We start from the raw sequence: 15,053 nt of genomic DNA, 5'->3' as shown, positions 1-15,053 counted from the left end.
GCGACTTGCATAATAACTTTGTTTAGTTAGTGAACAGTTAGTAATATATTATAATATAATTATGCAAATATGCATCTGGTTTCTTATCCCTAGCACATCATGTGGTTTCTTTAAAAATGCCTCTTAACAGAAATGTTAAGTAAATAAAATTTTTTTGAATGTTAGGTATAAGAGAGGTTTTTAATGTTTTCTGTTGTACTAAATGTAAGTATACTTAAAATCTGTATGTTGTGAAGTCTAAGACTAACTTCAGGTTAGTGCTATATGACATAAATCAATGTGTTCTTGCAGTATTCTTCTCTTGCAAAATCGGTATTCTTTTAAGGTTCAAAATTCATGGCATTATCATTATGCCTTTTTTTTTTTTTTCCCCTTTTTGCTCAGGCCTGTATAGAGCAACAATTTGATTCTGTGAATGGTGGAGTGTCAGTGTCGAAGAACAGCACGTTTGCTGAAGAATTTGCTTATACTCTTCGGACGACTTTTGCAAATGTTGAAGCTAAACTTGGTAATGCAAGCTCATGATTCTCCTGCCAGCTTCACTGTCTCTAAAATTGTTTATATTGTTTGTCTGGGAGTAGACTTCAAAAAAGGATTTTTTTGGTGTATTTGTGCAGGTGAACCTTCAGAAATTGACCAGAGAGATAAATATGTGGGCATCTGTGGCCTCTTTGTACTGCATTTTCAAATTTTTCGGACCATAGACAAGAAATTTTACAAGTCATTGTTGGATGTCTGTAAAAAGGTGAATGCTTTATTCTTTTGTCAATAATTAAGAGGGGAAAAATATTCACTTATGCAGTAGATAATTTTCTTAGTTGTGTAGCAACTTGGGAAAAGAAAACACACAATTTACCAAAGCAAATCAAAAAGCAGAATTAAGATTTTTCTACTTTTTATAATCCCCCCGCCACCTTTTCTTTTAAAGATGCTCCCAAAAACCTGTCCGCTCACTTAGCAGCAAGGTAAAATAACTTGAAATTACCATTAAAATGCTTCTTCTCAAGCATTTAACGTCGCACTGAGGACAAAAAATTGTTTGAGTTATGAGTATTGTGGGACTGAATAAATGCTTTGGGTTTTGACTTTGGCTATAAACATGTATCTTGAAAGACCTCTAAATCCAAAGGTGATTGGGGCTTTTTCATATCAGGTGGTATTAAGAAATTATTAAATTCTCTAATACTGTTTAGAATCACTGAGAGTGGTAATAACTTTGCCTGTGGTGTCCTTAGTGAACTTCTAGGGAAGAAACCTTTTTTAATGTGAATGTAATACTTTGTAGAAACTAGTTATGCAGAAATAAACTGAATTGAAATGAACTGAATTGCATGTTATGGTTCAAAAGAGACATAAGAAACATGCATGGTGGCATAGTATTTGTTGCAGTTATTTACGTTTATTGCTAATTGTAGTATTCTCCCCCCTTTTTTTTCTCCTCCTCCCTCCCCCCCCAGGTACCAGCCATCACATTAACTGCTAACATTATCTGGTTTGCTGACAACTTTCTGATTCATAAGATACCAGCTGCTGCCAAACTTCTGGACAAGAAAAGTATTCATACAGTTAAAATGCAAAGGGAGAACTTTCTACAGCAGAAGGCACAGTCACTTACCAAGTATGCTTCCTAAATATTGCTTCATGGTGATGTTTGGGAAACAGTTTACGAACATGTGCGTTTCTTCATTCAGCGCACTAGCGTGTTGTGTAGTTTTGCTCAGTGGTGATAAACAACTTTTCCATTTCACTGCATCAATATGTGTGTGTTAGTGTTGCTGAAAAAGTGTTGGTCAAAATGAAGCTTTTTTTCATGTCATGCTTTCAGAAAAATATGTATTATGTCACCAAAATAACAAAGTTCGTGGCAGTTCTAAATATTTGATTGTTTCAGTTATTTCTACTTCCACACTTTCAACTTCTGTTTTTTTTAAACTAGTGTCTAGTAACCTGAGCTGCTTTGTTTTCTATTAGGGCTCTCTGCTTTCTATGTGTTTATGGAGGTAAGTCACTGGTAGGCTTATGGAGGGCTTTTTCTCTGCTTGGTGATGATACTTTCTTTGCAAGCATTTCTTTCTTCATGACTGTTGTAATTGTTTGTTTAATGGTCTTTGAAATTAGATATATTTGAAAAGGATTCTCTTCTGTGCTCTGCATGTAGTTTGCAGGTCACTTCCTTCTCTAAGTGCTTTCTAAAATACATTTAAAGATGAGATGGAGTGTTCTTTTAGTTGTGAGTCTTATGACCAAGTGTGCTGCACTGCATAGAGAGATAACAGGGCTAAGATTTATGTTTATGTTGCAGACCAAAACAAGAAGGTGGAAAATGGCGTTTGTGGAATAGAAGTAAAAACTCAGATTTTGCAGGTTGTCTTCCAACCCTGTGTGCAGGCTGGCAGGACTGGGTTGGAGGGGGGGGGGAAGCAACTCCATGTCTACGTGATCCTCTGGCAGATTATTTTCACTGCTGCCCTGTTTCTGTTTCAATCCGCCTCTTCCTGGTTTACAACCTACATCCACAGGAAGAGTCAAGAGCTGTGACTAAATTCTTTCCTGGGCTTTAATTCCTGGATGGAGCATGATTGCACTGCTGCTTTGCTTTTTGGTCTTGGGCAGTGGTACAAGTCATGTCTTGCAGCTCTTAAGATTAAGAAAAGGTTCAAAAAATGATCTGGGTATTCACAGACATTTTGAGGATATTGTAACATGATGCAGATTTTACTTCTGCTGATTTGAATTCTGCCAATAACTTTCTTGCCTTTTTACAAGTTCTTGCATTGCCTTTTATAATTGGACTGTTGCCTCTAAATGTTGAGTACTCTTTAAAGTGTAATTTTTTTATGTCATAATCAATGACCTGAATGCATTTCCACTATAACTGCTATAATAAGTAGTATTGCAGTGTCACAATTCTGTAGCATGGAATAAATAGAAGTTTTAAAAGTGAACTCTACTTAAACATTTAATTACAGCTGGTATAATCCAAGCAGATTAACTTCTGGAGAATTATGTTATTTAAGAGCGGTCTAGTTGGGCATTGATGTAATGACAAGTTTTAGGTTTGTTTGTTTGTTTATTTATTTATTTTTATATATTGACTCTTTGGAGTATGTTTGCACAGATATAATTGCAGACTAATCCTTACCAATACAGAATTAAAATGTAAATGAGTATGAGGTTCTCATACTTTTGGGAATGGAGAGTTATTACTTTGAGGACTGAAGATTTAGCATGTTTCCCTTGGAAGAATTTAAGCTTTGGAAAGGAAAGAAAAGAAAATCCTCATACTCTTCTTATTTGAAGTAAGCAGCATTGTTTGTTTGTTTCCTTCTCCAGAGATATGCAGTCATATTACGTTTTTGTGAGCTCATGGATGACAAAAATGGAGTCTATCTTGTCAAAGGAGCAACGCGTGGATAAGTTTGCAGAAGATCTTTCTAACCGCTGCAATGTCTTCATCCAGGTATGCAGTCTTTTAATGTGCTGATACAGCAAATGATGCAGCAAACTGATGTTTTGGTGCAAGTTGTTGAACAATAAAAGAAATCACAGAGGTTCTGTGATCATCAGTGTGTTATTTTACAATGTGAGAATTCTTCTAAAACTTTCAATGTCCAGTAAGTACTCTTTTAAGTAAATCTGTAAAAGGTACTTCTATAAGGCGTGTGGGGGAAGTGAATCTGACTAAAATATTCAGTGGCTAAAATTTTGAATTTTTCTCTTAGGAAATCAAGAAAGCTTCATTTCCTCTGTAGTAAAGGTTTTGGGTTTTTTCCTTTTGAGTCAGTCATGATTAGACTGAACCAGTGTCTTAATTTAGTTTTATTTAGCACAGTACATGCTTCCAGTAAAGGTTTTGTGTTGTTTCATTGTGCTTTGCCTAGTGATGGTACTTTGCAAGAATCTTACTGCATTCCGAGGCAGCTGGTTTTCTTTTGGCCTACTAACAGCATGTACTCTTAATGTAAGATGCATCTTATTTCTGAATTTATTTTTTGCTAGTTTTGATATGTATCTATCTGCGTGACAGAAATCTGATGAGAATAGGTGTTTGATAGAAGCATGATCCCGAATCTTCCATATCTAAAGACATACACGTACTAGGATCTGTGGGTTTTGTATTTGAATTATTTGCAGTGGACTTATGTAAATTTTGCTCTGTAGCAAATTGAGGTTCCTAGACCACTTGCTGTCTTTTCCTGGTCTCTCTTTTTATTGTTACTACTTTTCCTTTGAAATAAATTGAATAACATTTTTGTCATGCTGTATGTAATCAACATTGTATTTAAAAGCTTAGCATACATTGATTTAGAAACAATTGCTTTTTTTACTGTGGGATGGACAATTGTATTTAGACAGTGTAAAACTGTGTAAATACTGTCAGTGTATTTATTCCACGGAATCTGGAAGTTTTAGTTTGTTTTTGTGATAGGCTGTTTTTTGGGGGATGGGAGTTGTTTGGTGGGTTGGTTTACAATAGGTCTGAAATTATTAGACCTGTGAGGCTGTGCAATTAGTTAATTCACTGACCTATGTTTAATTTGAATGGCTCTAGAAGAGGATAATGGTCAGGTGATGTGATGACTTGCAGGCAGTTTCATAATCTCTGCTCAATAAAAGGGTCTCATTCAGCTTTGGGATCTCAGGTTTGCTTATTAGGTGGAGTGGTAGGTTCTCTAGTGTGAAGAGGCAAAAGTTAGTACTTTCATGTATGAAAGAAAACAGAGAGGACTTATTTGATTGATATGTTGTGAAAAGATTAATTCCCCCCCCCCCCTTACTCATTTTATTTTTAGGGTTTTCTTTATGCATACAGTCTTAGCACCATCATTAAAACTACAATGAATCTCTACATGTCAATGCAAAAACCTATGACCAAAACATCGGTGAAAGCTTTATGCAGACTTGTAGAACTTCTGAAGGTAGGTCACTGGATGAAAACTGATCAAACACCACATATTCAACCTCCCCGCCCCCCAAAAAAAACCCCAAACCCCCACAACTGAGTGGGGACATGTTTTTGCATGGATTCTTGTTCATGACTGGATTTGGTTATAGAACAGGAGATTTGGGAGGGTAGAACTGATCTATTTAACTTCTAACCACCTTCCTTAGTTGGTATCACAAAATGATTGAGGTTGGAAGGGACCTCTGGAGGTCATCTGATCCAACCTCCCTCTGCTCAGGCATGGCCACCTCGAGCTGCTTGCCCAGGACTGTGTCCAGATGCCTTTTAAATTTATCTCCAAGGATGGAGACTCCACAAACTCCCTGGGCCACCAACCTGTGCCAGTGCTTGGTCACCCTCACAGTAAGAAAGTGTTTCCTGATGTTCAGAGGGAACCTCCTGTGTTTCAGTTTGTGCCCATTGCCCCTTGTCCTGTCACTGGGCACCACTGAAAAGAGCCTGGCTCCGTCGTCCTTGCATCCTCCCTTCAGGTATTTATACACATTGATGAGTTCCCCCCTCCATGGCTGGACTCTCTCCAGTATGTTCATGTCTCTCTTGTACTGAGGAGCCCAGAACTGGACACAGCACTCCAGGTGTGGTCTTGCCAGTGCTGAGTAGAGTGGAAGGATCACCTCCCTCAACCTGCTGGCAATACTTTGTCAAATGCAGCCAAAGATACCATTAGCCTTCTTTGTGGCAAGGACACACTGCTGGCTCACGTTCAACTTGCTGTCCACTAGGACCCCTAGGTCCTTTTCTGCCAAGCTGCTTACCAGCTGGATGGCTCCCAGCATACATTGGTGTATGGGGTTGTTCCTTCCCAGGTGCAGGACTTTGCACTTCTCCTGGTACTTTTTCCAAAAGGAAAATACTCTGTTTTGAGATAACTTCAGACAGCGATGTTGAACAGAGCTGGATTATTTAAAAAAACAAACCCAAAAAACCAACAGAACTTATATCACAGTCTTGAAAGTTTTTTACACTCCTGAATGATTTGATTTTCTCAGTTTCTAAGGGTTAATTGCAAATGCTACTTACAGTACATTACAAAGTGAAGAGAGTCGGTATTTGCAGTGTAGGTGAGTCCACCAGCATAAAGCCAAATTCTAAACGCAACAATGTCGTTAACTACATGAACTATTGTGTTTTGGGATTGACTTTAGGCAATAGAACACATGTTCTACCGAAGAAGTATGGTTGTGGCAGATTCTGTGACGCACATCACTCAACATCTGCAATATCAGGCTCTCCACTCTATTTCTGTAGCCAAGGTATGTAATCCAAGTTCTGATAACTAATCTTCCTAGCTAAGTGTTTAAAAAAAACCCTTCATTTTAAATGAAAGTATTTTTCTTACTTTTGCAAAATCTGTAGTGTTGTTCTATCATAATCGACAGATACATAAGCTTTCCAGTAGGTCAGAGCTTTGCCCTAGAAACTGTACAGCATAGATAACTATCTATTTTTGACCAAGAATGGGTCCTCTCTTCCTCTAAACTGCTGCATCTCCTGTCATGTTCCTCTTGTGTTCTTTTTAGTTTTTATTTCTAGTGATTTTCACAAACTGACCTTTTCTTACCTCTTTTCTGACGCACATTCTTAAAGCAATCTGTTATAGCTCTAAGCAAACAGGCTGTTATTTCTTTAAATCTTTGTCTGCTTAGCAAAATAGCAGTGGTTAATACATGATGGCTTATAGGAGTCTAATGCAGGCATAAATTCACTCTTTCTCTGTGGGATAAAATGGGTTTTGATGGTGAGACACTGTAATATCTACATATTATATCTTTCTATAAACAAGATCAGTTTACTACACATTTTGCTTATCAAATCTTGAATTTCTGAATTCAGGGCAAATGGGAAAACGAGATTTTTAGTATACCTGTTATGATGTATTAGTGATTGTTTTATTCTTTCATCACATTCAGTAGCAGAATTACAAAGGAGATATGCTACTGCTATCAGTGCAGCTATTAAATTTTCCTTTTAATTTTTTTTTGTTTTGACCATGCTCATGTGAATGGATTACAATTTTAACAGTAGACTTTTGTATTTTGGAAGTTTGACATGTTTGAAATTTGGCTGTAATCTCAATTTATATATCTGGTGTCTCCATATTTTCTAGCATAAGCAAAAAAAAAAAAAGTTGTACTTCTAAAAAGCTGATACATACATGCATATATATACATACATATGTATATATATGTATCAGGAGTAGCATGAACTGAACAAGTTCCAAGCTTCAAAGCTACGAAGAAAAACTATGTATCTTCAAACAAACAGTTCACATATATTTAGATAACTTTCATAACCTTTCCCAACGATATTAGCAATTACATTACAAATTATTTTCAAATACATAAAAATATGTTGAGACTTTTGTATTGAGTGCATATCCAAGAGAACACATCTGTGAACAATTCTTTGTATTTTGACTACTTTCAGAAAAGATGTAAGAGGCAAATGCTGGTAAATAGAAGAGTTCATTAGTACTAATCTCTTTTTGTCTGCTCCACTTAGTAACAAAGTGGTGTAGGGTCTAAGGCATATACCTAAGATAGCTTTAGCATATAAGGTTAGGAGCTTCATGTCGAACATACTTTCTTAGAATTGGAAAAGGTTTTCTTTAACTCTTTCATGAAACTGTACCTCTTCTGAGTTACACTGCTACTCACAAATACGTCTGTGACTTCAGCTTCTTAGCCAGAAGACTTCGTTCCCTTCATTCGTTCATGCAAATGTTTTTGCAGTTAATCTTTCTGATAAATTAGGATTTGTAGAAAATTGCAAGTCATCGTTATTACTGTGTTTATGTCTTCTGGCTCTTTGGTTGTAAACTAGATTTTGTTACCAACAACAGGGAGTCAATGATTAAAAAATAACTTAAAAAATTTAAATTACATGTACCTTAGAACTAAAATCGGCATGCAGTCACATGCAGCTTGCACAGTATTTGTATACCTGACCCATGTTCATGCTGAACTGCGCATATTCCAAGCGTATCGATAGGTAGCACCACCGAATGGACAGAATAAGCGAATCTGGATTTGGTTAGCTCTGTTCGCAAACCATAATTTGTTTGCAGAAATACTAAATTTATGACAAGTCCATAAGCTTTCGAAAAAAGAGGTAAGCTATTGCTTTTGGGCTTAGGTAACTTTTCTCTGAATTTCTTTGTCTTTCTATCATTAAGAAAAGAGTAATTTCTGATAAAAAGTACAGTGAGCAACGCCTGGATGTCCTCTCTGCTTTGGTGTTGGCTGAGAACACCCTCAACGGGCCAAGTACAAAACAGAGGCGACTAATTGTTTCCCTTGCACTGAGTGTGGGAACACAGATGGTAAGTGCCATGATTGTTCCAGACCTTTACTCATTTGGTGCAGTATCTTACACAGAAATATAATCTTGTCTTTTTTTTTTTTTTTTATTTGCACAGAAAACTTTTAAAGATGAAGAACTCATTCCCCTTCAGTTAGTTCTGAAAAAACTAGATTTGATCAGTGAACTTATAGAGCGGTAAGCAGTGGCACATGTTATATAGAAGGCAGTGTAGTGTCACTGGGGAAGCTGGATCTTCACTGTGCAAATTGCAAAATCTCGTAGCTGCATGCTGGTGGTGATTTTTGCATGTATTGTAGACCAGGGATAGACAGAAAGAATTCCAGAGCTAAGCCTGAAGCTTGCTGCTCTTGGGGCAAGTCATATTTTCCCTAACTGTTGCCAATTAGGTAATCCACTTCTCTGATTGTTTAGAAATTCTGTCACTTTCTTGGATGGCTAGGCTTTATGTTAAGCTAAAGTCTTCCTCTTAACCCAAACCCAGAAATTATGAGTTAATACCAGTCTGTTTGGGAGATCAGGCTGTGACACCATGTTTTACTGCTGCTGTAGTTTAGTGGGCACTCTGTTTCTATAATGTTGGCCATCTGGAAGCCAGGTGAATATCTGGGTTCCATGCATACTTTATGGAGAGAGACAAACACCTTCAGTGGATGACTCATGGGATAAATTCCTGGGATAAGTGGTGTGCACAGGTTGTATCAGGAGAGGCCTGTTTCTGGTTTTTGACTTACAGGAGAAACTTAGAATATGTATTTGAGCCTATAGTATAGGCTACTAATTGCATGCAATAATAAAATGATTATTTAGGATTTTGCTGTAATGTAAGGTCTAATTCTTTCGGAGGCTGAGTAAACTTTTCTCCTAAAGCAGGTACCTTTTGTTTTTAAATAGCCTGGTGGAAAACAAGGGGAAAAAAAAAGTTCTTCATTCAAGAACTTTCTTTTGAAGGACAATGCATCTGGAACATTAGAGTAGCCATGTAAAACTTAAGCTTGAAATGCAGTTGTCTTTAGTTTAAACACACTAAAATAAATATCACTGTGTTTAGAAGAATGGCTTCTTCCAATTCTGTGTCTAATAAGTAATCTTGTATTCTAGAGTTCGAGTACAATGTGACTGTTGTTTCTTATACTGGCATCGAGCAGTCTTTCCAATCTATTTAGATGATGTGTATGAAAACGCTGTTGATTCTGCTAGACTGCATGTAAGTAATAATGTTAGTAACTTAGTTTAACAAGCCACTGTAGTGGGAGGGATTCAGAGGAGGAGAGGATAAAGCTTAGACTGAAACTCTTAAGGAAAAAGCTCAAAGAAAAAAAAAAAGTAAAACCCAGGCAAGAGTTACTACTGAGGCAGAAACTTCTTCTCAATCTGAAGGATATAAAACCAGTCTTTCTTCTAAATCTAATTAAAGTATATCTGTTAGATTGCTCTAAAAATCTCAGGTTGCTGTTGTTAACTCTGGGTCTCTGTCTCTTTGTTCCTTTCTTCATTCATTCTAATTTGAGATTAACACCTTTTGCTAGACTTGAACATTAAAAGTCTTTGTTCCACATTGTGGTTATGTATTTCTAAAGCACATATCACTGTGTTCAGTGATGCTGTGTGGGATAGTTGACCTGTAGCTTTTTCCACCCCCCATTCCTCCTCCCTTCTTTGAAGTATCAAATATTTGCTGCGGAAGTGAATCATGCTTTGGCATACTAATCCTGATAAAAATCAATCATCTATTCCAGTATTGTGCATGCCATGGTCAATTACAGTACTAAAATGATTATAGTGCAAATAATTTCAGATTAAATAGCTAATAATCATGATCTTCCAGTAAATGGATCAGTAGCAACTAAATACTTCAGATGAATACATTAAGGACAGGAAACTTCAGTCGGGTTTATGAAGTCTATTTTTAATAGAAGTGGGAAGACTAACAATTTTGACTTGTTTGTTAGCTTTGAACACTCTTTGAGATGCTGTTGACATGTCTGTCAATCTGTTGGTTAAGCATAATGGTTTCTTTTTTCAGTATATGTTTAGTGCACTACGGGACTGTGTACCTGCTATGATGCATGCAAGACACTTGGAATCTTACGAGGTGCTTCTGGAATGCTATGACAAAGAAATCATGGAAGTGCTCAATGAGGTAATTTGTTGTGAATGGAAATTAAAGGCAGTGCTATGATTGGAATATCTTATAGGGCAGCATCTATTGTACCAAACCTGATATGATCTATGACAATAGCACAGAGACCTTTGAGATTGGTGTGAACTATTTTAATAAATAAGAAAGTGTTCACTGATGATTTTGGTTATTTAAGACCTGTTGTTAATGGTATCTGTGTTGGCTGGGAACATGACAATACTGCACTCTAAATGACATAAGTTGGCAAAACCTCAGTTACAGATTTGTCTATGCAGACAGGAGTGTTCTTTGTCAGATTAGCTTCTGCTTGTATGAATGCCTAAAATAAGTACTACCGTTCTTAGTATGTATGCATGGTTTTTAGTAGTGAAGGCTCTGTAAATGTAAGTGACCTCTTCAGTGAATTATTACGTAGAATTACAAAGGATGTTTGACAGAAAGAAAATGTGAATTCAGATTTCCTAAGTCCTAGGTTTTAACCTTTGAACCACTCTTTTTGTTTGACTAGTTCAAAATCAAACATTACATATGCTGCAGAAAATCAGGCCAAATTGCTTATTGAAAGACTCTTCCTCACTGAGTTAGGTCTTACTGTTATCTAGGTAGATAGCCCTAAGCCTAGTTCCCCTTAAGATGAGAAGTGAGAATACTTGAGTTTAAATTGTGTTAAACTCCTACGCGGAAGTTTTAATCGTGTACAGAATGGCATTAGGTGTCTAAACCTTTACCTTTTCTGAGCTGTGTAGCTTTTTCTTGCTATTGTGTACTAGAACAAGAACACAGGAATTAAATACCCTTCTGGTTCCCAAGTATTGATTCACTTTGACTTGTGTGGCCCCGCTAAAGCAAAGCTGTCTTCACTAGTTTAATCAGTCTTTTATGCATCTCTGGAGAGAGATGTTAGCTCTGCTAACAGAGCATTGTAAGCGGGCACTGAATGTGACGTGGTTTTTTTTGTTGGTTTTTTTTTTAACTTCCCTGAATAGCACTTGCTGGACAAATTATGTAAAGAGATAGAAAAGGACCTGCGCTTATCAGTTCATACACACCTAAAGCTGGATGACAGAAATCCGTTCAGAGTTGGTATGAAGGATCTAGCTCACTTCTTCTTTCTGAACCCGATACGTTTTTTCAATCGATTCATTGACATAAAAGGTGAGGAGTTATACATTTTCTTGATTCCATTACTTTCATCTTTGTTACACTTTGGCTTAGTATATCTTTTCACTTCTTTCCACACTTCCCTAACTAAATAGGTAGTAGTATTATTTTAGTTCATCCTCTTATGTGTTTACAGCTCATGTAACTCACTATTTGGACAAGACCTTCTACAACTTAACGACTGTAGCTCTTCATGACTGGGCCACCTACAGTGAAATGAGAAACCTAGCAACTCAACGCTATGGTTTAAGTATGACTGAAGCACATCTTCCCAGCCAGACTCTGGAACAGGTACAGTGCCCACAGGATATCATTTGTTCCATTGCACTGTCGTACTAGCTAGCTATTTGAAGGACTGAGGTGTTAAAATGAAAGTACCCAAGATTAGCAAACTGTTTGAAAAAAATGACCTTTAATTTCTGGTTGACTTCTGAGACAGGATCTCTGTCTACCTTTGGAGATAACACCGATATCAGTTAATTTCATGTTGGACTTGTAGCATTCATTTTTTAACATAAGATTTAATAAAATGAAATTGGGTGTACAAAGTCAGAGAATGTTTTCTTGAAAATTCAGTATCAGCAATTTGGCAAGCAATACATCTGGAATACAACTGTCACAAGTCTGGAATGACCTTTGGTGGGTCTCTTCCCTGGTTTATTGCTTGCTTCTCAGCAGTTTCTGCTTAGTGATCATCAAGAGAAACTGTTTCACAGGCTGCACGTCGAGGACTTTGGGACATCCGTGCTTAGCTTAATAGGAGAGTGACTTGGAGCCTCCTACAAACTGCTAAATGTGGTTACATATGGAGTAAAGTTGTAGTTCCATCAAGTTAGTGCTGAAGGCATTCACTGTTATAGGGTCAGTGCAAAATAAATACAACTTGCATATTTCTGAAGACTTTTCTTCAAGAGTTTTAGTATCTTGGATATTTTTGGCAGTTAGCTTCATTCCCTCATTTTGGTTAGCACATTGGTGAAAGCTCTTAGAAATACAGCCTCTTTTTTTCTAATGTTCATGATGGCTATGTCTTCCTAAGTTGAAAGAGGGCATAGAACTAAAAACTCTAGCTGCTTCTTAGTACAAAAGTGCTGTGGATTAGTTCCTATTTCTAGCTTTGGCTTTCTATTGGCAGTATTTGGCCATCACGTTGTTCTAAAGAATGAAATCATTTCACAACATTGGTTTCATACCATTCATTCAGGTATGAGCTTTACTTCAAAACAAAGACAACTCCCACTCCATTCCCACCCCAGCCCCAGCAAAATCCTGATAAAATCCTTGGGACAACTGGAAATAGAGTGTGTAGATTAAACAGCATCCTCTCTGTGCACAGTGATACTAAAGTGACTCCTTCAAGCAAAACAATTGTAAAACTTATATTGTAAATACAAAACTTCGGTCTTCTAGACAGGTTGGGCAAAAGGACATCAAAAAGTAGCTAGTTGCTTATGTCTCTGTAGAAATCTGTGTTTCTGTAGAAACCTCTAAGGCAAGATTCCATTTTCTGGGATCTGAGAACAGCCAAATATCTCTTTTTTTTTTTTTTTTTTTTTTTTTTTTTTAATTGGGGCTTGTGGAATAGACTGGAGGATTCCTTACTTTCAGGGGAAGTTGGAAAAAACTAGGCAGATGTGTAAATGTTGAAATGTGAGCTGAGCTGCTTTCTTCTCTAAGCGTTATCTTACAGACACTGAACAAAAATTGTTAAGAGATTCTTCATTTTGCAAAGCGAAAACATTGCTTTCTAAAATGCTTTGAAGTAACTATAGAAATAGCATGTGTTCACCTTAGTGGTTAGGCATGACAGTAGTTTTTTGAGAATTTTTATCATAATAATTCTCAATAGATAATATTGTTTCAGGGTCTGGATGTTTTGGAAATCATGAGAAATATTCATGTTTTTGTATCCCGCTACCTCTACAATCTGAATAATCAGGTAAGGTGTATCCCATACTTTCTCCTGGATTTGGCTCTGATTTGAAGGGCTTAAGAAATGCAGAGTAGTATACATGTAAGAAAAACCCAAGCTGAACATACATAATAACAAGCTGTAAAATAGCTATTGTTGCTCTAGAAAAACATCTTTGGGGATGCTGTAGATAGGTCTCAGAGAATGTTCTCTAACCAGATTTTGAGTACGGTGTGCCACTAGGATCACTCCATGTCAAATACTCCAGTGAAGCTAGGAGAAGGCAGCAAGGATAATTGGCTGCTACATAAGGACATACTAAGTACGTGATTTTTCAGCTTGAAAAAGGGTATCTGAATATGGGTTATTAGAGAGATGAAGCGGTGAATGACATGAAGATGATGTACAGGGAACAACCCTTTGTGGTTTCTCAGTGTGAGCATGAGGGGCCCACTACAGAAATGAGCAGCTTCCTTAAAGAAAAGGAAGTACTTTTTCTCATGGCACATAATTCAGTAGTGGAACTCATTGCCATGGTAGATAGTGGGGCCAAAAGTACAAACAGGTGCCAAAAGAGTTTAGACCAATTAATGTAGGATATAGTCTCAATAAATATGAGAGTTTGGGTACATCATCTGCCTTGGACTTCTTGAATCACTGCTTTGCGGAAATCAGAAGAACCTACCAGGTAAAGTTTATTGTATGCATGCTGTATTTTCTTGGTTTTTTTCCCTAATCAGCAGTTATTAGCTGCTCTCAGAAATAGGATATGGGCTACCTAGATTGGTAATTTATCACAGAATCAGTTTTGGGTAAATAACTTTATTTTTCCTTCCCTGCCTCCCAGATCTTCATTGAAAGAACAAGTAATAACAAACACTTGAACACTATCAATATCCGACACATTGCTAATTCAATTCGAACTCATGGAACAGGAATCATGAACACAACAGTGAGTATCTTTTGCACTGTTGTTGGATTATTTTTTTTTTTTTTAATAGTGCACAAAAGCCTTCAAACTCTTACATCTCCTAATGGTTTATTTGGGTGTGCAGTTTTAATAATGCAATAATAATGTTCTGTGCGTATTAATAAAACAAATCGGTTCTTGGACATGACACAAATCAATATCACAATCTCTTGGGAGTTATGCCACTTCCAGTTGTTACATACAAGTTAATGAAGAGATCTAAAAACACATCAAAGAAGATAGAGACGTTCTGGTGGGACTCTGAATTTCAGTAAAGATAAATAATACTTATCAAACTAGTATAGTAAAATATTGATTTCTAAGCTGCCTGCATAAATTAACATGTTCTAAGTTTCTCCTTATTGACACTTAGTAGACAGATGCTTTTGCTGCAGTTAAAGCAAATCTTGAAGAAATGCAGTGTTAATTTAAGTTCCTCTTGCAATCGTTAAGCTTAAGAAACATCAGCTTTTCAATTTGTGAAATAAAAGCTACAGATCTGTGATCATTTATTGGAAGACTGTGACTTCTTACTGCAATGCTTTTAATGATGTCTGTAGTGTAGGCGGTCATTTTAACA

At 36.8% G+C, this 15,053-nt stretch overlaps 1 protein-coding gene across 6 annotated transcripts in view; it reads left to right on the top strand.

The window, feature by feature from the left end:
• Nucleotides 1–15,053, top strand: part of WASHC4 (WASH complex subunit 4) — a 41,827-nt gene that overhangs the window by 14,879 nt on the left and 11,895 nt on the right. For all 6 annotated transcript variants that reach the window (XR_015706240.1, XM_087764237.1, XM_087764235.1 and 3 more), the window contains 14 exons: nucleotides 385–508; nucleotides 618–745; nucleotides 1,458–1,618; nucleotides 3,334–3,460; nucleotides 4,794–4,919; nucleotides 6,112–6,219; nucleotides 8,142–8,288; nucleotides 8,385–8,464; nucleotides 9,389–9,494; nucleotides 10,314–10,430; nucleotides 11,417–11,585; nucleotides 11,728–11,882; nucleotides 13,456–13,530; nucleotides 14,351–14,455. Coding sequence is in view for 5 of the 6 variants with exons in the window: in XM_087764237.1 (XP_087620363.1) it covers nucleotides 385–508; nucleotides 618–745; nucleotides 1,458–1,618; nucleotides 3,334–3,460; nucleotides 4,794–4,919; nucleotides 6,112–6,219; nucleotides 8,142–8,288; nucleotides 8,385–8,464; nucleotides 9,389–9,494; nucleotides 10,314–10,430; nucleotides 11,417–11,585; nucleotides 11,728–11,882; nucleotides 13,456–13,530; nucleotides 14,351–14,455 (1,728 nt within the window). In the remaining variant the exon portion in view is untranslated. The remainder of the gene's footprint in view (nucleotides 1–384; nucleotides 509–617; nucleotides 746–1,457; nucleotides 1,619–3,333; nucleotides 3,461–4,793; nucleotides 4,920–6,111; nucleotides 6,220–8,141; nucleotides 8,289–8,384; nucleotides 8,465–9,388; nucleotides 9,495–10,313; nucleotides 10,431–11,416; nucleotides 11,586–11,727; nucleotides 11,883–13,455; nucleotides 13,531–14,350; nucleotides 14,456–15,053) is intronic.

Source organism: Nipponia nippon, unplaced genomic scaffold (assembly GCF_047370975.1).
Source record: "Nipponia nippon isolate SJK-2023a ecotype South Korea unplaced genomic scaffold, ASM4737097v1 scaffold_3, whole genome shotgun sequence".
In the NCBI taxonomy this organism is placed as follows: domain Eukaryota; kingdom Metazoa; phylum Chordata; class Aves; order Pelecaniformes; family Threskiornithidae; genus Nipponia; species Nipponia nippon.
This window is presented reverse-complemented; position numbering and strand designations above follow the sequence as displayed.